Source organism: Neomonachus schauinslandi, chromosome 7 (genome assembly GCF_002201575.2).
Source record: "Neomonachus schauinslandi chromosome 7, ASM220157v2, whole genome shotgun sequence".
NCBI lineage: Eukaryota > Metazoa > Chordata > Mammalia > Carnivora > Phocidae > Neomonachus > Neomonachus schauinslandi.
In genome coordinates this window covers 90035527-90058493 of record NC_058409.1, presented here as the reverse complement: position 1 = coordinate 90058493, position 22967 = coordinate 90035527, and the positions used below count along the sequence as shown (strand labels likewise).

At 51.7% G+C, this 22967-nt stretch overlaps 1 protein-coding gene across 2 annotated transcripts in view; it reads right to left on the bottom strand.

Annotated features, from left to right (window-relative positions):
* Window positions 1–253: 253 nt before the first annotated feature.
* Window positions 254–22967, bottom strand: part of SH3PXD2B (SH3 and PX domains 2B) — a 102284-nt gene continuing 79570 nt past the window's right edge. The window contains exons 9-14 of one of the 2 annotated variants that reach the window (XR_002480954.2): window positions 20493–20610; window positions 17487–17713; window positions 15054–15103; window positions 14036–14161; window positions 3136–6561; window positions 2508–2541 (exon numbers count right to left, since the gene is read on the bottom strand). Coding sequence is in view for 1 of the 2 variants with exons in the window: in XM_021701250.2 (XP_021556925.1) it covers window positions 5017–6561; window positions 14036–14161; window positions 15054–15103; window positions 17487–17713; window positions 20493–20610 (2066 nt within the window). In the remaining variant the exon portion in view is untranslated. Of the gene's footprint in view, window positions 6562–14035; window positions 14162–15053; window positions 15104–17486; window positions 17714–20492; window positions 20611–22967 lie in introns of both variants that reach the window. The other variant, XM_021701250.2, reaches the window with a different exon arrangement.

Below are 22967 nucleotides of genomic sequence, written 5' to 3'. Positions count from 1 at the left end.
GAATATGTGGGAGATACCCAGTGCATACAGGGACGCTTTCCCTTAGTTTCTGGACACCGTCATTCAAAGAATCAAGATGCACTAGGACCCAGACAGAGGAGTCACCCTTACTGTCCAAACAGCTCACCCAGGCTTCTGTTCCTTGAGCCCCAAACTCGAGTCCAAGATGCCAGGGCACAAAGCTATGAGCCTCTTCTTTAGCCAAATGAAATCCATAGACACTGCATCTTCACAATGAAGCTTGAAACCAGTCAAGCATTTTTATTAAAAAAAAAAGAAAGAAGAGAAAGTCGAACGGTATATAGTCTATACATGCTAGAGATAATTGTTCGCCAGCCCACCCCCCTCACATTTATAGCCTCACGTATTTTTGTGTGTTAACAGGAAACAAAAACCACCACCAGCATTTGTCAGTCTGCCAAGAGGGCATGAGGAGGGCCGTGATACTCCGGGATCTCCAGCGTCACTCTATGAGCGGACATGAGGTGGCGGGGCTGTCAGAGCTCCACTGTTCCTTGGAGGGATGCACGAAATGGCCCTAGCGACTTGGTGGTGCTCGGAAGCGGGAAATGTGGGGACAGCTAAGGTGACCATGGTTTATCATCTCCCCTGCACGAGTGAAAGGGGTACTATTAACAGTTACATGGGCACAAAGGCATAGACAGGCACACACGGGGGGGGAGGTATGGACACCTTGGCTATGTCAGAATTGCTTATTGCTGTAACAAGCCTGGTGGGGGGGCACCTCCTTTGGGACGTTTATAGAAGGCCTGAAAGTGACGGCTACTGGGTGTGGCACTGGGTGTGGCCTCTTCAAGGACAACAGAAGTTGAGTCACTTGTCCTGACTGGCGCTGAGAGCCTACTTTGGAGTGGAGGATGGAGACAGGAAGGAAAGAGCGAATGCTGACGCATGACAAGGGTAGCACCAGAAACCAGACATTACCCCACGGAGCTGGATGTTCGAGTCTGTGGGAAGGGTCCCCAGTAGGGGGTCCAGGAGCAGGTGAAGACCGAGGAGCCTCTGGGTTTTAGCTCTGCAACTCCGGGACTGTCACAGGCTGTGGTCTGTCTAAATGTCAGAACCTCAGCCAAGTTAGAAGCAATTCCTTCAGGCTGACGGAGGGCATCCGACACCCTCAGGCCTCAATGTGAGCCAGTTTCCCACTCCTCCAGGCCACAAGGTTTGACATTAGGTAATCTTTGGTCTATCGTATGGTATGGCTGGTTTGCAGCAAAAGCTCTGATGGGCCCGGACAACCAAGGGGGAGGGACAAGACTGCCACGCACGGCTCAGGCTGTTATGTGCCCACCGCCACAGTCCAGAGAGAAGGGCAAGACCTCCCAGGGAGCAGCCTGACCCAACCCTTAGAGACTTGGGCACAACGAAAGGATGGCAGCCAAGCCACAAATGTTCCTGTTCTTGGTGACGTCGAGTTACCAGCTATTGGAGGACAGGTGCAACTTCTTCTTTATCCCACTCAGTGCTTTGTACTTGACGCAGGTTGTGTCAATATAGACTGTCCATGCCTCAGCCTCAGGACCTTCCAAAACGTGGGGAGATTCGGCACCTGTCCTTTCCTGTGGCAAGTTTGTTTTCCTACACTCCACCTGGTAACGAGATCCCCAGTGGACTCAGAAATGTTTTAAGGCCAAGAACTTAGCCGAAGAAATTGGTGACGTGGGGAGGCCGTGTGGTGGAGGCTTAAAGTGACTATTGGAAACCCGCTAAGGGCTCTAGCAATTCCTCAGTGAGGTAGGGCATTAAAAGTGGTTCAAGTTGGAGCCCAGCTCCCCCGCCTCAGCCTGGGACAATGACATAAACCCATCAAATGGCAGAGATTTTGAGTGAAACATTTTGCGAAGGCCTCTTTTGCCAAGTGGTGATCCTAAAACTCAGATTTTCCAAAGATTTAGCCGCAGTATAAGCTATGGTTTTTACATGCCCGCCTTTAGGGCTGGCATTTGGCCTGTGACCTCCTGCCCTGGGTGATCACAGGGTGAAGGGAGTAGAAACTTAAATTATGAGGGAGGGTCCCCTGCTTCCCTGGAAATGCCATGCACATTTTGCTGCCGTTAGCAGAGGAACAGTCACGGGCACCGGGGAGAAGGCACCCCTGGATTCAAGTCTCAGTGTGGTCATGATTTGGATGAAACTGGGCATGTGACTTCACCCTGTGAACCTCAACTTTCTCCCCACAGCTCAGCGCTGATCCTATGCACCTCATAGGGTTGTCGTGAGGGTTAAGTTAGAGGAGGGAGCTGAAGCACCAGGGACCTGCCTGGAGCTTGGCATGGGAGTTGTACCTGTGGTCTGGGCCATTTTCTGTGGGCGTAACTTCAGGGGAGTTTTGCGTAGTCTCCATCGGTTGCTCACCGGATGGCGGCCACAGGGCTAGATGCCGTAAAGCTAAGTCGTCTGGCTAGGACAGCCAGGGAGAGCCACCGGCCACCAGACTCCCCACTTCCGGTTGCCCATGCAAGTGCCCACCACTGTGGCACACGGAGCCCGAGAGACGAGTCCTCAGGCCATGGATGTGTCCTGAGCAAAGAACGGTGAACAGAGAGGAATTGGCTTCAGTACCTTCAGTTCACATCAGAATAACAATAATAATAATAATAAAATAAAAAGGCAAGTTCTTTCATTTGCAGGAACACTTCTGCCCACAGAAAGGTGGAACCAGTCTATTCCCACCCAGCTGACCTTCAGGAGGAGGGAACGAGGCCAAAGATAAACGCTTTGTGTGGAAGCAGCAAACAAAAACCATAGCTCAGAGGCAGGCAGGGAGCCACATGGATCCTGGGCTACCCAGCGCCTAGCACGTGGTAGGCGCTCACAAAATACTTGAAAAGGTCACAGAAAGCAGAGAGTGAATCAGGAAAAAAAAAAAAAAAAGAAAGGCTGAGTTCTGTCTTTTGAAGTGTAGTCAAATCCTGCATAACACAGCTTCATAAAAGCTGTTTAAGCCAAAGTGGGTCAAAAACTCTGGAAAACATGCTATGGGCTTCCTTCCAAGTGAGGGGACCTCTAAGACGTGGGTGGCCCTCTCCCAGCCTCCCTTCTTCCCCTGACTGCCATCCTCCCCCACGGTTCTGGGCACAGGGCCAAGGGGCAAGTGGGTATTGCCAGAAGCACCTCAGGGCCCTGTGCCCAAGATCCTCGGGGATGGGGTTCATAGACCGACTGAAGGGAGGAATAAAGATGCTACTGTGAATCAGAGAACGCTCCTTCTCCTGTAGAAGCATCCAGAGTCCATGTGGCCGTGGGGAGAGAGGAGAGCAGAAGACGGCTGTTTGCACCGAAATCTTTGGCACTGCAGGCGGACAGTGGGCGTCCCCGGGAAAGCTGGCCCTGTGGTCCCCAGAGCATCACAGCAGATGGACACTCAATTGGAGATCTCTGAGCTGGATCCTCTTCTGCAGGGCAAGGTGGGATGAAGAGGGGTTGTGCCCTCTCACCCGCCAGGCAGCCTGGCCCACGGGCAAGAACTCTGGGCTGGGAGCCAGAAATCCTGGGTCCTGATTCTAATTCTGCAATGTCACTGTGCCTCTGTGCGCCTCGGTGAATCGTTGCTGTCCGGATGGAAGTGAGAGGACAGACAAGGAGAGGGCACGCACAAAAAGGAAATAGAGGAAAGTACTCTATGAACGCCAGAGAGGAGCAGAAGCGGCAGCAGTCCGCCTGTGGCCATCCAGCTGCTGGTCCTTGCGCCATCAGGGCCCCTCGAGGCTGGCACGGGAGACCACCTCAGCTCCACAGGCTTTATCCCCCAGAGGGGGCACCTGCACAGCAGCGGGAAACGAGGCCCTGTGGCAACCGCCAGAGCTCTGGGCAAACTGCCCCCCCACCCCCGCGGCCATGGAGGAGGAGCTGTGGAGGGTGCGGGGCACCCCTCAGTGTAGGCTGCAGTGGGTCGGAGGGCTGGTGGCTACGGGAGCAGCCACTAATGCCCCTTCGCCCACACAACAAGCAAGCCACTTGGCCACCTGCTCCTGGAGGTCAGCGTCTTCCTTTCCCTGCCTGGTTAGCCTCCCACTGCGGGGAGGGCACAGGTATGGAAGTCAGGCCAGCTCAAGTCCTCTTTCCCCTTCTTCCTAGCTAGTGTGCCCTTGGGCACAGAGTCCGAGGTTCTCTGTCCATCAAACAGGTGCAATATCCCAAGAGAGGACTGATGTGAGGGTTAAAACAAGAGTGTCAAGTGCCAAGGACAGAGTCTGGCACCTGTTAGCTACTCAGCAAAAGGGTGCTCACAAGGGGCGTGGATTGTGAACGGCTCGTTTCAAACAAACTTGGAGATTCTTGCTCGACAGAGACAAAAGTGAAATGGCCCAAGGTGGGGTGGAGATTCCTATTTAAAAAGCCCTGCGCGGGGAAAGTGAAGCATGCTGGGGCTGGAAGCACCCCTTTAGGATCTGTCAGGGTCCCAAGACAGAAGATGGGAGGCAGAATGGCTCAGTGGACCTTCAGGCCCACTCCTGGGGCAGCTGCATCTGGTTGAACCTGAGAGGCTCATGGGCCCAGAGCCTCGAGGAGGACATCTCTCTGGGACTGGCAATGGAGCCAACTGCCAGGGCATGGAGTTCTTTCTGGTACCAAACATTTTGGAAACGGAGTAAATAAAGTCCCTGGACTTTTGGAAACACGGAGTAGTTGGAGCCAGCCGTCACAGACTGGGTGGGGTACCAGCAACGAGACTGCTTCTGCAGTTTCCAGACAATGGTTCTGGTCTTGGAGGCCTTGGAGAGTCAGGGTCCTGCTGCTAGGTGGCCTACAATGCCACCAGCCGGAAGGCAGGGATGCTGGCGTGGATAGAAAGCAGGGGGTGGGGCCTCTGAGCCTCTAGGGCATGCTGTGGTGGGAGGGACTCCTCTCCACCCAAGGGAGGGAAGAAACCACAGTACTCCAGAGTCTTCCTTCCTTTGAAGCTGCATGAAGGATGATAAATTAAGAGGCATATTAAATATGTGGGTAAAGCCAGCAGGGATGCGCAGGACCGCCAGGCAGGGAAGGAGGCGGCTATGGCTTCTTTTTGAGATAGTTGGAAGGAATCCACCCTTCCCAGGAAGGGGCCCCGCTCAGGACCTGGCAGAACCACCAGCCACTGCTGTTCTTTTCCCGGACCTCAAACACCGTCCCTTCCTGGAAGCTGCTGGTATCTCCGTCTCCTTCAAAGTTGGCCACGGCCACATATAAAGAATCCTTCGGGCCATCAGCGTTGGGAATGGGGCTTGCAGCTACTTTCTCCCTGTTTTCTCCAATCTTGCCCACCATCCGTGGTCCCAGACCACCTTTGCCTCGCATGTCATCTTGGCCGCCTGAGGAGTTGGAAAGAAAAGGTTTGGCTTTAGGAGGGACCAGCAGTGCCCGGCCTGGGGCAGGAGCTGCCTTGCCTTCATTGGCTTCCCGCTGTGGACCTCTGACCTCTGGGAGGGGCCTGGAGGATGAGGAGGTTTTCTTGGGGGGTGGTGGTCTCCGGGGCAGGACCACAGGTCTCTGCGGGGGAGCCTCTTGGAGAGGGGCGGGCACACTCTTAGGCACAGGATCTGTGGTCTTGGCTGGCCTTGGAGGGGCTCTGCAGGACATCTCCTTTGGGCTGAGCCCATCCTGTTTGCCCGTCCTGTCCTGGGTGTGGCCAGGCCCATCACCTAGGAGGAAACTCCGGCTGAAGGCCACATCGTGGCCCCCGGCAGCCTGGTGGCTGCTCTCTCCATCCAGTAAGGGCTTCTCTTGGGACTTGGCAGGCCTCAGCTTGCTCCTGAGGTTGCAGATGTCCACTTGATCTTCACCCTGAGGTGGCTCTGTCCTGGGGGAAGGAGCTGGTTTGGGCCTAACCTGAGGTTTGGACTTCAAGAAGAGATTTTGGGGAATAACTTCTGTCTTCTCCTCTGATGGGTCGGCTTTGGGTTTGGAGATGGGTCGGAGGTTGGGCTTCTTCACCTCCTTGGCCAATACCTTGTGGCCACACTCCAGCCCCATCTCATTTTTCAGCTGGAACAACTTGCTTTTGTCGGGTTTGGGCTCTGGTCTCCTGCTGTCCCGGGCTGGGGGGGTGTGTTTAGCTGGAATCATTGGCAAAATCATGCCTGGAGGTTTGGGTGAGGAGCCCCTGAGCTGTTCCATCCTCTGCCGCTCCCTCTCCTGCAGCTCCCCTTCCGACTTGATGATGGATTCTTTACGGGGAGGGAGGCTGGGCTTCTCCTCCAGGTCGGGGCTTGAGATCTCTTCGTAGCCGGCACATGAGGACATGTCGGAAGAGGCCTTCCTCAGGGCCTCCTTGCCACCCTTCCAGTCTTTGGACCACGGCAACCCGGAGTCCACGGCACCGTGTGGTGCATCGGGCAGGGGCCGGGAGGGGCCGATGGCCTCGCTGCCCGTGTTGTTCTCCACGGCTGCTGCATCCCCTGGATGGAGCTGGGTCACCTCGTTGGGCAACGGAGCCAGAAAGTTGGGTCTTGAGGCATTGCTGGTCTTCTTATACTTGTCAATGAAGGTTGCTGGGGCCCATCCTTCCTTATCTTCAATCTGAATGTACCACCAGCCGCTCAAGTTCTTCTCGATCACCTGGAGGGGGGAGGACAGAGGAGAGCACTTACTAGGTAAAGTCTCAGGGCCAGTTAACCAGAAGACTCTGGGAAAACCCACATGTAACTGGATTCTAGAAACAGGGATTTTTCACTCAGCAGATTCCCAGACAACGGCTGGGATGGACCAGCTATGGAGACTTTACGGTGTATCAGAAACATCTTACACGGGGGTAGGTTCTTGTCTAATTTTGGATATCCCCGAAAGCAGTTCTGGAGACATGGACCTGGGTACAGGTAATTAATTTGAGAGGGGATTTCAAGAAGCGCAAGTAAGGAAATGGGAAAGAGAGAGCCAATTATGAAGTTATTGTTCTGGGCCATTGGGACTTCATCAGCCAGGGACCCTTTGAGACCACGCAGACTCATCCCAACTGGGGGTTGGGCCATTTACCTCCCAATTCCTAGTCCCCAGCCCCCCTGGGGCATTAATCCCCCTGGCCTTTCTGGGCAGGTGCCTTCAGGCAGGTGGAGAAGATGGGAGGCTGTCTGATACAGGGACCCGTGTGCAGCTGCAGGTCAACTCGGGTGGGTCGGGATGCAGGGCAGGCCACCAGCAGGGTCTGCTACGTTTCTAAAGAAGTACAAGGCCAAATCCACACAGCCAAAGCTAGCCTTGATCGTGGCTCTTTCCGTTGAGCACCAGATGATGCAGTTGGCTGGTGTTCAGAGGCCACGCAGTACCAAAAATGCATGCCCTTAAACATGCGGATAACATTCAGCTCGGGTTTAGATAGAGGGAACCCCTGCTGATGAGGGCAAAAGAAACTTTCATCTTATCTCCTTCTCCCTCTGGGATATACACCCACAGAATGGAACAGTGGGTGGAGTCAGCCACGGAATTTAAGGTCTCACGTTTCCCGTCTCCTCTTTGTTCAGTACTGTACAGCTGAGTTGCCCGAAAGGTGTGTCTGTCGCATGTTATGGGCTGAACTGTGTCCCCTTCAAATTCGTATGTTGAAGCCCTAACTCCCGTATCTTAGAATGTGACTGTATGTGGAGAAAGAACCTTTTCAGAGGTAATTAAATCAAAATGAGGTCATCTGGGTGGGCCCCGAGCTAACATGACTGGTGTGCTCCTAAGAAGAGATTAGGACCCAGAGAACATTCAGAATGAGGGACGACCACGTGTGACCACAGCAAGAAGACAGCTGCCTCTAAGCCAAGGCCAGAGGCCTCTGAGAAAACAAACCTGCCGCCACTTTGACCTTGGACTTCCAGCCTCCAAAGCCATGAGGAAATAAATCCGTTGTTTAAACTGGCCAGCCTACGCCATTTCATGACAGCAGCCGGAGCAAATACACCGCAATTCCCTGGCGGGCCCCATGCCTACGAGGTCTGATGAATGCTTGCAACGGCCTTATGAGATGGGGATTATCATCCCATTTTACAGATGCAGAACTGAGCCTCAGGACAACTGAGGAACTGGCAGAGGGTCATGTGGAAGGTTAACGGTGGAGGTGGGGGTCAAAGGCGGGTCGGTGGGTTCCAGAGTCCGAGCCTTTACCACTCCTCGACCATGCCCGGGCAAGGGGACCTGCCGGGGGAGGAGCCGTGCTTGAGGTGGGGAAGTGCAGGGGGCGAAGGGGGCCTCGGGTGAGGTCCTGCCACTGCCTCCCTCCGCCCCGCCCAGCCCAGCCTGAGATGAGTGGCAGCCACAGACCCGGCGCAGGAAGCAGAGGCTGAGCTCTGGGGCCTGCAACCTGGGTTCTAGTCCTGGCTCCACCTTTTGTTGCCTGCATGGCCCTGCGCAAGCTGCGTGCCTGAGATCCCACAGCCCGAGATGGGGGAGGCTGGTGAGAACAGTAACACCCACTTGCAGGATTTTCACGATGACCACATAAGCTAACGCAGACAACAGCCCTCGATACATGCTGAAAGGTAAATGTTCCCCATTCTTTTTTTTTTTTTTTAAAGATTTTATTTATTTATTTGCGAGAGAGAGAATGAGAGACAGAGAGCACGAGAGGGAGGAGGGTCAGAGGGAGAAGCAGACTCCCCGCTGAGCAGGGAGCCCAATGCGGGACTTGATCCTGGGACTCCAGGATCATGACCTGAGCTGAAGGCAGTCGCTTAACCGACTGAGCCACCCAGGCGCCCAAATGTTCCCCATTATTAAACTACAGTGCAGATCACTGACAAGGCAGGATGCATGTGACAGGTGTATACTTAACGTGTCCTGCTGGTTTCCCAGAAAGGGTACTGATAAACGCAAGCCCTTTACGTGATGTCTCACCACACTTGGTAGCTCTGGTAACAAAGTGATTCTGGGCCTATAAGTTACTATCGGCACAGCCACAAGTTCAACTCTGGGTATGTGAGAAAATGAAAATAGGACAATAATCACAGGGAAATATATGAATGGGGATTTGCTAAGCTTACACTCTATGCAAATACTATGGCAGAAGCTCCAAACATTTGTGTTCTTGATCACGATTTATGGGAGTTTTCATTTACTAGAGAGAAGCCAAGAACTATTATGAATAAAAGCAAATGCCAAATCACAAGAATGGAGGGGAAGGAAAAGAGCCTGGGCTTTAAAACCACGGAGACCTGGGTTCAAATTCCAGCTCCACAGCTTACTAGCTATAGAACCCTGGGCAATGGGCTTTGTCTCAGGTACATCTGTAAAATGGGCTAAAGATATCAACCTCTTGGGACTTCTGTGAAGACTAGTTCTCAAGTAGGTACGGCACTTGGCACAGAGGGTATCTATACAAGCCTCGTCATCATTATCATCAACACATGTCTTGACCATACACAGACCAGGTAGGGAACTAAGGTACTCCCAGCAGCTGCACTGTTAGACCACGGTGGCCCCATTAAAGAACTCTGAAGGTTATGATGACATTGAAATGAACCAGGAATCAAAAGTGGAAAAAAGGAAAATATTAGCAAGTACAGAATTGCTCATGAGAAAAGAATACTTGGTAAAGCCAAAATCTTTATTTTTATTTTTTTTAAAGATTTTATTTTTTATTTATCTGACAGAGACAGAGATAGTGTGAGAGAGAGCACAAGCAGGGGGAGAGGCAGGCAAGCAGAGGGAGAGGGAGAGGGAGAAGCAAGCTCTCTGCTGAGCAAGAAAGCCCGATGCGGGGCTCGATCCCAGGACCCTGGGATCATGGCCTGAGCCGAAAGCAGCCACTTAACCAACTGAGCCACCCAGGTGCCCTGGTAAAGCCAAAAACTTTAGTGGCAACTACGTCCCACTTGGGTCCCTCAAGCTACCACTGGCAGAGCTATAGGCTGACATCATGGAACAATCAGCAGAGAAGTTTTCAAGGTTCAGTTAAAAGAATGTTGGCTATGTGAGCTTTTTTATTGGATTAGCTTTAGCAAAGACAGATAAGATAAAGCCAGAAATAAAAAAGGGGATTAATTCTAGTTGAAGTGGGGGTGGGGCTAGGAGGGAGGCTCCCAACACCCCCAGAAAGCCCCAGGGACCCATGAACTGCTGCATGCAGACTCAGCCCTCGGCTTCAGTGCATTGTCGACGACATCCTGAGCTGCCCTTGGCTGATTTCAGAACATTCTGAGCCAGGGAGTGGTGGTGCCTATCGGCAAATGTTCAGATTGCCAGCATGCTTGGAACAACGGTGTGTGTTTGTACAAAATGCTTAAAGGACAAGGTAGTTTTATCGAGTTTTTCACTGCTCTGAGGGAAAAAAAAACAAACCAAACCTTTATACTATCCAAGGTAGACTTCTGGTTTCAACATGAGAGATAGAGTGAATAGCAGCTTCCCCTTTATCTAACAAATCCAGGGAAATAAATGAATACAGAGCCCAGCTCAGAAGGAGGAGGTGGGGTGGGGGAAGTTAGTGGACCAGGACTTGTGAGCACTCACAGATGGACAGAAGCAGCAGAGGGAGGCTGTGTGGCCCAGGACCGCTGCAGGGGTACCTGCTACAGAAGGTGGAGGAGGGCTGAGGCCCCCCCGGACTTCAAGGTGGTGGAACCTGGGTATAGCAAGGTGCAGGAGCAAGTGACAGGGAATGAACTGACAAACCATGGCAGAGGCAGCCAGGCTGGGTGACCTCTCATGCCCCTTATCCCATTCTTATAGGGCAGGCAGAAGAAAGACGGCGATTGCTCACAAGTGCATGCAGTGAATGTGGGAGCTTGGATCAGAGACACCCAACACTGTTCAGTGGCTGGCTCAGGAGCCCCCCACCTGGCGCTGAAACCCCTGGCAGGTGCCCAGCACCTTGTGTACACGCCCCAGCTGGGCTGTTCTGACTGCTGCCTCGTCTTGCGCAGCCCAAGGCCGGTACTAACGCCACGAGAAGAACCTAAATAAACACCCACGCCGCAGCAAAGGATGTACAACTGAGAAAAGAGGTAATGGGCTATAATAATAGGACCTTAAATTCAACATACTTAGTACCCTCAGAGAGGTACGGAGGGGCATCACATTCATAAAAGAACAGGCTATGCTGAAACAAGAGCAAGCGACCTGGAAGAGGAATCGGTAAGAGCTCTCGGACATGGAAATTACAATTGCTGAGGTAAAATCAGTGACGAACCCAACTGTTAAAGAGCCGACGAAGGAGCTAGAAGGTGAAGCAGAATGCTCCAGGAATGCAGCACAAAGGCACGGAGATGGAGAATGTGAAAGAAAAGTTAAGAGACGTGGAGAGTAGGGCCAGAAGTTCGCACAGCTGTGTAATCATAACTGCCCCGGGAGGAAAGAATAAAGAGAGTGAAGGGACGCAATATTTAAAAAAGTAAAAATGGGGAATTCTCTGGGAAGATCTCCTGAGGCCTAGATCAAAAAGGCCCACCACGTGCTGAGCAGGATAAAAAGAGACACACTTTAGTGAAATTCCAGCATGTTAAAGATAATGAGGAACTCCTGAGAAAATCGGAGAAAGGACAGATACCGAACAAGACAAGAAGCATTAGGGAGGTAGTAGCACTAGATGTGAGAAGAGAACAGAGCACTCTGTTCAAAGTGCCAAGGGAAGAGGACTTTCAATTTGAAAGACAAAACCCAAAACATCACTGAAGAAGGAGGGGAAAACCACACTCACTTCTTATGATGTCAAGAAAGCATGTACAGGGGGCGCCTGGGTGGCTCAGTCGGTTAAGTGTCTGCCTTCGGCTCAGGTCATGATCCCGGGGTCCTGGGATTGAGCCCCACATGGGGCTCCTTGCTCCGCGGGGATCCTGCTTCTCTCTCTCCCTCTGCCCTTCCCCTCTATTTGTGCTTTCTTCCTCTCTCTCTCTCAAATAAATAAAATCTTAAAAAGAAAGAAAGAAAGAAAGAAAGAAAGAAAGCAAGCAAGCATGTACAGAAGTGAGGGATTGCCTTCAACTAAAGACTGAGATATATGGCCCCAGAGAAGCCATACGGGGCAGGGCAGGGAAACCAATGTGAATCAGGGGAGGCTTCGCAGAAGAAGCAGAGATTTGAAGAATAAGTTGGATTTTGAGATGCCAAGTTCAATTCAAAAAATGACCTTGAGTGCCTTCTATGAGAAGGCAGGTGGAGTGCTAGGAGCTGGGTTAAAGCAAGGTCATTCCTGGTAGAGAGAGCTGGGGAAGGGCCAGCTTGACCAGCGGGGATCGCAGAAAAGCAACGGGAACAGACTTTGTTTGGAGAAAGGTCTTAGAGGTGAAAAGATATTAGGGAGAAGTCACATGTTTCACGTGAGAATTGGATGTATAAGTTTTACGGCAGCAAAATGGGGGACCTGGGCATAGAATGATCTTGTAGCACAAGCAAGATGCCTTGTGAGTTCTCTCTGTAGATTTGAAGTTGGGAGGGTCAGGATGGAAAAAAGAAAGGGCAGGAGAAACACCCTTTTAGAGCTTTGTGGGTATTTCTGCTTTCCCCTCAGTCTATCTACATAGATTGGGATTTACATTTTATAAAAATTAGTTTGAGAGACTTTAGCTCAAGCTCTTTAAACGTCCCTGGAGACAGCCCTCCTTCAATGGGTTGAAAGACACTTGGCTTGGGGACAAGCTTCTGGAGAGACCTGGGCAGAATCAATGGTGACGAGGCCCAGGATACACCTTTAGGAAGCTACCTTCTGCTGAGCTGACTGGGCAGCTGGCCCAGGGCACGATGGGAAAGAGGGTGCGATGGGCAAGAGAGAAAGGCAGGAGGTGTCAGGGCTGGAGGGAAAACAGTGGGCGCTTTGCAGATCTCTTAGAGAGTGATTAAAGACCCAGGGCATACCACACTTATGCACTGATAACAGTCATCCATTTACTCCTTATTTCCTTCAATCATCCCAACATTCATTCCTACAGCAACGGTTTACTAGGCACCTACTGTGGACCAGCCCCAATGCTAGGGCTATGGGCAAGAACGAAGAAGACACTCGCTGGCCTTCTGAGTGTTAAGCGGGAGGCTAGTGGGCAGACAAATTTTCATCAGTTCAACAATATTTCTTCCAAGCACTGTGCTGGCTGTAAGGATACAGGAGTAGAAAAACAGATACGGTCTCCACCCTCCTGGAGTTCCCAAATGTCCAGCAGATCAATAACAATAGGATGTTAACACTCCTGGTTCAAATCTGGAGACAGACACGGGTTCAAATCCTGGTTCTGCCACGTTTTAGCTGTGTGATTTTGGACAGCACCTTTCTTCCTGAGCCAAAGCTTCCTCATCTGAAAAATGGGGATTGTTAATGGTCCTGCCTCGCAAGAGTAAAAGATTAAGAGAGAGGCTGTATGTGAAGTGCTCAGTTCAGTGCCTGGCACCTAATTGCTCCACCATTACTTACAGGCTCTCCAGGAAACACGGGAAACAGCCTCTAACTCCATGAGGAAAGAAAAGAAATGGAAGGGGAGAAAGGATTTACATTGGCCTTTGGGCAGGAACGGAGCAGACCAGCAAAGGAGTGGGAAGAAAAGGAGAGAGAGAAGCAAGAAGGGAAGTAGGTGGTGATAAAAACAGAATACGAGGCAGTCACAAAAGATCCCACAGTATATGATTCCACTTACATGAAATGTCCACAACAGGCAAAGCTATATAGAGAGAAAGCAGATTAGTGGTTGCCTAGGGCTGGGGGGAAGGGGGCTGGGAGGGACTGAGGGGAAACAGGGAGTGACCGTAAATGTGTACAGGGTTTCTTTTTTAGGTGATGAAAATGTTCTAACACTGAATGTGGTGATGGCTGCACAACTCTAAATATACCAGAAACCACTGGATTGTATAATTTAAATCAGTGAATTGTATGGTGTGAATTACACCTCAGTAAAGCTGTCACAAAGAATGGAAGGAAAGAAGGAAGCAAAGAAGGAAGGAAGGAAAGGAAGGGAGAGGAAGAAGGAAGGAAAGAAAAGAAAGAAAGAAAGGGAAAGAAAGAAAGGAAAGAAAAAAAGGAAGGAAGGAGGAAGGAAGAAGTAGGAGGTGAGAGAAGAGAAATGAGACAAGCAGGAGGTGGTGCCATAGCTCAAGGATCACAAGTAGGCAAAGGGACACCAGGTCCACTCACCTCGACCTTCAGACCTGCCTGGAAGCTGATGCCATCAGGGATGGTTGTCTGGAATTCAGCAATGGTGTAATACTCTTCCTCCACTTGGGGTGGAATGGGAGGCTTGGGCAGGTTGAGACCACGAGGCTGGCACAATTAAACACAGTGCTAAGTCCAGGGTAAATCTGTTACCATTGGCTGAAGGGGGGAGGTGCTAAGGGACTGGGGCACACAATCACCCTTGAGGGGTGCTGCTGGACCCATTTGGATTCTAAGGGACAAAACACAGAGGACCACTCAGATCATCATCTCCTAGATGGGTCACTGGCCCACCACCTTCTGAGTGAGGAGAAACATGGGACATTTACTGACAATCATGAAAATCTGAGGCAGGACAATAGTCTCTGAACTCAAGAGGCAGCAAGGGTTGTGGAAAGAACACAGATTTGCAGGTCAGACCCATCTGGGTTGGAAATACTGCTTATGTGTGCTGTGCGCCTTTGGGCAAAGCACTTCCCTTCTGGAGCCTCCGTTTTATCTCCTGTAGAATGGGGATCTACCTGGTGGGTCACTATAAGCATTCAATAAGTTAATGTCATGAAGCACCCAGTACATTGCATGGCACCCAACTGATGCTTAATAAATGGTAGAAGGCTCATTTTTCAAAGTATTGGTTAGAAAGGTATCTGAAGAATGAAAAATGGAGTATGATAGTAAGTTACCAGAATGGCACCACACACAATGTTTGTGCATCATCCGAGCTTAGGTTTCAAGTTACCTTCTTTGATCCAAGACAAAGCAAAGTGAGCTCAGGAAGCAGAGAGCACGTCTGAGACCTAACTGTCCCAAAGCCATAGGTAACTTGCTTCCCCCCCGGGAACCTAGCCTTTCCCCTGGGGCTGGGACCAGCGCTCGTACAGCTTGCTTCATGAGGCAGCTGTGTGGAGAGGCAAGAGAGCGTCTCTGGAAAGGGCACGGTGGTTGTGAGGGGCCCGTTGCAGGTCAGGGGCTGGCTTCCCGGCAGCAGCGGTCCACTTACTATGGTCATATCCCGGCGAGGAGGTGGTCTCTGCCTCATCTTGGGCGATCCTGTAAAGAGATGAGATCTTATTGCACACAGGTGAAGAATTCTACAGATGCAGTTCCTGAGGGGGACACCAGGAAAGATCCGTTCTGTCCTGCAGAGGATCTGGCAATACGCTCCGGGCTGGTATTAGTGAGCCGCTGAGACCCTTCTCGTGGGAAGGAACAGCCTGACCAGGAAGGGGCTGCTCAGACTTGGCTCAGGACCCTCAGGACTGTCCATGTGCTGGAGCCACATGAAGCCTTCCACGGAGGCCGAAAAGCGTAGGCTTCAGTATTAACACGGGGGCTGGCTTGCCACCAGCCATCTGACTCTGACCCACAGGCCCCATCTGTAGAAGGGGGATAATGCTGGCCTCCCAGGGCCAGCGCGGAGATGAAAGTCAACAGTACGTACCAGGCGCTTGGCACCTGCAGGGCGTGCAATATTAAACAATATATAAGCAGAACCAAACAGACTCAGACTGAGGACATCGGGGCTTTTTGCTCCGGAATCGGGCTGCCCTTGCTCAGGGTCTCAGGGTCAAGAGGATGACTGCAGTGGTCCAGGCTCCTGGCTCAAGGCAGAGCATGTGTCACCCCATGAGCTGGCTCAGCATGAGTCCACACAGATGGCTAGTTTCGCAGCTGGGACGTGGAGAGGACTGCTAATCTCTTAAATACCCATCTCCTCTGTCTTCTGTTAGAATTCAATAGCAGGGCGCCTGGGTGGCTCCGTTGGTTGGGCGACTGCCTTCGGCTCGGGTCATGATCCTGGAGCCCCTGGATCAAGTCCCGCATCGGGCTCCCTGCTCAGCAGGGAGTCTGCTTCTCCCCCTGACCCTCCCCCACCTCATGCTCTCTCTCTATCTCATTCTCTCTCTCAAATAAATAAAATCTTTAAAAAATAAGAAAAAACAGGGCGCCTGGGTGGCTCAGTTGGTTAAGCAACTGCCTTCAGCTCAGGTCATGATCCTGGAGTCCCTGGATCGAGTCCCGCATCGGGCTCCCTGCTCAGCAGGGAGTCTGCTTCTCCCTCTGACCCTCCTCCCTCTCATGCTCTCTGTCTCTCATTCTCTCTCTCTCAAATAAGTAAAATCTTAAAAAAAAAAAAAAAAAATTCAATAGCAACAGAGTTTTAGCCAGACACTTAGCTGCTACATAAAGGCTGCATTTCTCAGACTCCCTTGCAGCTAGGTATTGCCCTGTGACTCAGTTCTGGCCAGTGGGATGTGACAGAGGGCAAAGAGTGTACCTCTACTTCCCCCTGCCTTTTTCATTGGCTGGACGAGGGGGGCGCCATCTTGGACTAGAAAGAGGAGGGCAACACAAGATAGACACCATGTAACAAGACTCTTGATTCATGGAGCTTCCATAGCAGCCCTGGACATGGAGCTGGACCACTTTGTGAGAAAGAAACAAACATCTAAATTATTTGAGCCCCTGTTATTGGGTGTGTGTGTGTGGAAGGGGGAGGGGGAGTATCTTTGCTCGAGCATCTGAACCTATATCCTCACGAAGACGTGGGGTTTCAGATTCTCATTTGCTCTAGTGTTAATGGGAATCCTCCTGGGCTCTTGTCTGTGATAGAACCACAGAAAGCAGGGGCTGGCCAGAACTGCCCCCACCATGGCATGTCAGTGTTTTCTTCTGAGAAACCAGCTGAGCAGAGGATTGAGAAATTCTTGAGTTTCAAGAATTCACTGACTTGTAGCAGTTTTCTGAGCCACTGTAAATAGCTGAAGCCTAGCCGAAGCCTAGCCAGGGGGAAGGCAGGGGACTTTCCCAGCATTCGGCCTTCCCCCCACCGTCCCCCCAAGCGCAACCAACCAGGACAGGGCCACATGCCTGAGGCTGGGGTCCTGTGCAGGTCGCAGACAATAATAAGGAGGCCTACTCTTAGGTGTGTTGGGAACATTAAACAGAAACATATACATGGGAGGCTATGGAAAGGAAGATGGGTAAAGAACTGTGGTTAGAGTAAACTCAACACAAGGTCAACTTCTTCTGGCTCAGAAGTGAGGCCGTGCAGAGGGCACAGGCACTGGAGTCAGGAGGGCCTGGGTTCAAGTCCCAGTCCCACCGTTTACTAGCTGGGTGGCCCTGGACAAACCACCTAATGTCTCTGGGTCCTAATCTGTAAAACAAAAGTAATTTAGTCCCTCAAAAGTCATTACAAGGAGCCAGGGAGACTAATTATAAGATTCCCGACACACCGTAGGGTTTGAGAAACAGTAGCTCTCTCGATCACCATGAGATGGTGGGAAAACCATGGTCTAGATTAAGCTACCTAGGATTTCCTGTCTACAGGATATGAGGAGCTCCGAGTATGGAGCCTGGCACGTAGTAGGCAAGCAGCCCCCCAAGCACGAGCTTGGTGGGGTTGCGGGGGCGGGGGGTGATCACTCACTCTGCTTGATGTCGCCATCGGGCACCGGGCGGCCTTCAAACCGGCCGTCCCTCTGGTTGTTGAGCAGCTCCCTGTCCCGGCCCACTGAGCTCTGCTGCCGGGAAACTCCGTCCAGGTCGAGGACGCCGCTGTGGGCTGAGGAGCCAGGGCCCAGCTTTGGGGGTAAGGGCTCCCCACTGTTCTTCTTCAGGTAGGAGGCTGGGGCCCAGCCCTCTCTGCCCTGGTACCTGGGAGGAGGAAGGATGCTGGACAGGCTGCTCGACCAGGCCCCTGGGAAGAAGCTGTGCTTCATGTCCCAGATGGCAGAAGCGATGGGCCAGAGGCTGGCACACCCCTTGCTGCCCTCAGCTCGGCATTCAAGGCCTTTCCAACCCGGCCTCTGCTGGCCTCCCAGCCTCATCCCTCACAGCAACCTCCATGTCCTTCCCACCCCGTAAGGCTTGTAGTCTCCCAAATGCACCACCATCTTTCACTTCCCCAGCCTCTGCTCTTGGAAACCCTGTGTCAGGAAAGCCCCTTCCCACTCTCCTCCCTGCTCTTCTTTCCCAGCTCTGCTTAATTAATGTCATTTCCTTTCTCAAGCCTTTCCTGAACCTCACGGACAACGAAGCCCTCCCTCCACAGTGCCCCACTGCCTCCCGCGCACACACCACCACCCCAGCACCTATGACACACGGCAACACTGTCTCCCCAGTGAGAACACATAGGCCTGGGGCAGAGATGGCACTTGATCGATCTCTGTGTGGCGACAGCCTCGGGGCCAGTGAACGGAATGAAGAAATAAAAGGACAAGTGGACAATCTGCCCACGGGCCTGGCAAAGGCGAGCAGCCATAAAGCACCTGCTACGCTTGCTGTCCTGTTACCGTCAGTGCAGCAATGACAATGATGACAATGATAACTGGCACTTAGTGGGCACCTCCTGTGTGCCAGTCTGTTCCAACCACTTCATAGCTGGGGACGTATTTCACCCATCCAACCCTGAGAGGCGGCAGAAATGGATTCAGACCTAGTCTCTGCTCCTAACCTCTGCGTGTCGCTGCCTCTTCCCAGCAGCCCCCGCTTCTGGCACAAAGCCTGGCACGGGCAGGGCGGGCTCCGGTCACATGGGTTAACAAGTAGATTAAGCGTGTTCCCTTCAGAGGGGAACGAAGCCAGTCAGGGTCTGGTTGCAGGGCTTGCTAAGAATCAGCTGGCGGTCCCTGAACTGCACAGAGACCGAGACCCTGACAGATAGCTCACTGAATTCCAAAGGAACTCAATGAGTGAGATGATCACTTAAGTCTGCACAACGGAGCTCAGTTTAACAGCATAACCGGAGGGGTCCATCTGGACCAGAGGAGCACCGGAGCCCACTCGCACCAGCTTGTGACAGTCAACTGTGTCCATCTCTTCCAAACCCCACAGTTACTGACATTGCATGGATGGCCCGAAATCACCTGATGGGAGTATTTACATCTATAGAAATTGGCAAACACCACAACTCAAGGGCAGCATTCCCTTGGAGAACTGGATGTTAACTATTTACAAGCATGCCACTGGTCTGACCCACAAAACAGGTGCCCATGCCTTTGGGGACAGTTAAATAGACCTAAATGACTAGAGATGACATATGGCAAGGCCAAATCTCTTGTCAGGAATCACTTTAAGAACTAAATGGCATTGTGTTTCGATGACAAAAAGTTCCTTTATAACTGGAAGCCAATTTCTAGGAGAGAGGAATCTGCAGAATTTGATGTCTTTCAATCTTAAAATACCCTCTGAGAGGGAGTAAATCTTGTCCTCACTGGAAAACGTCATGCTACAACCGATCCAGGCCCTCAGTACGAAACAGTTGACTGTCTGAGGTCACAAAGCCATAAGTACAGCAACACATGCAGAAGTGAGTGGCTCTGGGTGAGAAAGGTACTAGTTTAAATCCGGGCTCTGTCTCTTTCCAGCTTCAGTTGAACCTTCAGATGATGGCACGCCTCACTGACGTCCTACCGCAACCTCATGAGGGACCCAGTGAAACCACTCCTGAATTCTACAGCCATGAAATTTTGGGATAATTGTTATGTAGCTTACACCATCTATACTTATGTTAGGTGTCACTGTCCCCACTCCTGCTTCAAACCTCAGTTCCTCAGCACCCCCTCTCAGGAAGCCTTCCTGACCCCCGGGCTGAGGAGCCCCTTTGGTGCTCCAGATCCCCACACATGACCACCCTGCCCCGTAACTGAGCCTGATTTCTGTGCCTCTGCTGTGAACGACTATGTCTTTCTCATTGTCGACTCCCCAACTCCCAGAATAGGGCTTGGCCCGGAACACATTCTTGGTGTGTGTGTGTTGAGTGAATGAACGAAGTGCCACACGCTTCGCCCCCTATGAGTGGCCCTAATGCCCTGCCTCACATCGCTGCACAGACACCAGGTCCCAGGGACCTCAGGCTTCTTTCCTTGCTCTAATTTCTTGTGGCTACAGCCGCCTACTGGGGTGACCAAGGAGGACTTTCATTACCAAAACTGGGAAAGTGCCAGGCAGGCCAGAATGAGTTGGTCACCCTATATAATCGTGGGGTGCTGATTCATCACGTCGTGAAAGAGCTGTGACAGAGAGCTTGGAAGCCGGTCTCCTGCTTTTACTACTGGATTCTGAGATGAGGACACAGGATCAGCTCGAGGATGAGTTACAGTCCCTGTGGTGTTATGCATCGTACTGGTCTCAGAGCAGGGCTGGGGTGGGAAATCGCCCACACAGGGCAGCACAGCTTCTCCTTACGAGAAACACGTGGAGGTAGAAACCAGTCTTGCTCAATGGGGTTACTGCTATCTGTGTGTTTGGAGGTTTTGCTTATTATGGATTTTTAGAGAAGGATCTGGATAGGGAGGGAGGCCAAAGGGCACCGAGGAGAAGCATCCTTTTATGGCTCAGGTGAAAACCTTATCCCATCCATCTGTAATCACATATAGACCTCTGGGCACCCAGAGACCGTGTGACCTGAAACCCATCCAGCTGCAGCAGGTACCTGATCTTCCACCAGCCTTCCAGGTTTTTCTGGATGACCTCCACCACGGCCCCTCTCTCTAGATTCATTTCATCCTGGTCACGAGCTGTGTATGGGTAGATGACTGTGTACTTCTCCTCTGTGGGAACAAAGGGATGCTGGGTTAAGTCAAGGACTGTGAGAGTCCTGAGATGCTGATGGCCAAGGCTGTGATCCACGAGATGCCTTGCCCATCAGAGGGAAGGATTTCCTCCAGAAATTTCTGGGGACCATCTAGGCCCTCATTTGGGTTTGGATGACCCTGTGCAAGCAGGAACAGGATGCAGGGCAAAGGTCAGGTCCCAATCCTTCTGAAATTCCTCAGTGTCACGCATTCATCCTCACCTTCCTCAAAGCTGTGCTTCAAGATCACCTTCCTGGACCTTGCTTTATGCAGTATTCAGACCCATGGCATCCTCATCCCCCTTATGTAGGTTTATTTTCTCCCCCATACCAGCAATTGCCTTCTAACACAGCATATAATTTACTTATTTATTGCATTTTGTGTCTGTGCTCCTTGCTAGAATATAAACACCATGAAGGTAGGGATTTGTGTCTGTCTCATTCATTCCTCTGTCTCTAGCACTGGGCATGGCACCGGGAACACTGTGTAACTGTTTAATTAGTCAATATTTAGTAAATGAAGGGCCTGGTGAGAGTCACCTTGCTCATGCCAGAGGGGGTTAACTCTTCTGTGGCTCCTCCACAGTTCCTGCTGGTAGAGGGGTCAGGGATGAGCTGGATTTTTGGCAGCAGATAGTTTCAGGCTGAAATCACTATCAAGGAGGTGATAGCAAGTAACTTTCTTTCTTTTTAAAAATTTTTAAAAGATTTTATTTATTTATTTGAGAGAGAGTGAGAAAGAGAGAGAGAGAATGAGCAGGAGGAGGGAGAAGCAGACTCCCCGCGGAGCAGGGAGCCTGACATGGGGCTCCATCCCAGCACTCCAGGATCACGACCTGAGCCAAAGGCAGACACTTAGCTGACTGAGCCACCCAGGCGCCCCATCTTTCTTTTTTTTTTTAATTTTTAAAGCAATTTTTGTTACCTAGCTGGTAACTGATCTTGGTTTTTCATTAATTATTTTCAAGCCCCTGGATCCAACCATGCCTGAAGCTTCAATTTTATTTTGAATGTTTTGGGGTTTTTTTATTGAGATATAACTGACATTTAACACTGTCTCAGTTCTAAGTGTGCCACATCATGATTTTATATATAAACACACACACGTATATACATACACACACATATGGTAAAATCACTGCCTGCTTCAATTTTCATTAATGTAACTGGGTCACTCTCCGTGGTTCCCCACTTTCTCCTCCAAGCCACAGGACCGCTGCTCAGTCTCTGCTGGGAGACTGCTCATTGTCACACTCCAGCAGGGTCCTCGCGAGAACAAGAGAAGAGCTCCCCTGCTCCACCCTGTCAGCAGTGACTGCTGAGACAGAACGGATGCGTGTCCCAGCGGACCCAGGCAAGGAGAGGAAAGGGCTTTCCTGTTTTGGTTACGTTCCAGCCCCCAGGGAGTGACTGAGCCAGCTGTGGGCTGTGGTGTTGACGGCAGGTCTCTCTTTGGGAAAACACCACAGGCTGCCTGTGGCCTGTCCAACTGGTGTCAAGGGAGGCGGCAGACACGCGGGGAATTTATTTATTGATTGATCTAGCCCACTGATCTGCTCTGTGGGGGCTGAGCTGACTCGAGTTACACAGATCCCATGTACAGCAGAGTTAGCTGTTTCCCTCACTCATGGTGGCTGCAGGGTGGGATGTGGGAGCTGTGAGGGCGCAGGGGGGTCATTCAAGCCCACAGATGCATGGCAGTTCTATTTGGTTGGGGGGGAAGGGGTGCTGCCTGGGTCCTAGACTAAATACAGGCAGTCCTGTGGGCCCTGGACTCCCGTGGGGCCCAATCCTTCAGCTGAATTACACAGGGACAGTCTCCCTGGGCTCCATGAAACACTCAGCAATTCCTAACAAAGCTCAAGGTGGGAGACCACGCAGACTGCTGACCCTGCCTGCTTCGCAGCCGTCTGCTCTTCCTCTGCTAGCGCCACCAGCCTCTGTCCACGCAGTCTGAGTAAGGTTGACCTCACCACTGCTCGGGGGATGGGGAGCACGCATGACCCTGCCCTGGCCAAAGTGCTGTATTCCCCTGGCCACTGTGATGGGTTCAGGGACAGCATGTGACCCAGGCAGGTCAGTCAGCCCCAGTCCTAGGCCTTGTGTTGAAGAAGCACTTCCTTGGGTGGGTATCCCTGAATCCCTGAAAGGTACCCGGAATTGCTGTCATGAGAAAACAGTGTCAGCAAGGCCGACAGCAGAGCAGAGGTGGGGAGAGGGAGTCCCAGGTCCCGGCACGTTTTTAAGCCCCCGGATCCAGCCATGCTTGTAGCTAGTCCTTTCCCAGACTTTTCAGGGATGAGCTAGTACACTTTCCTTTTTGCTTAGGACAGT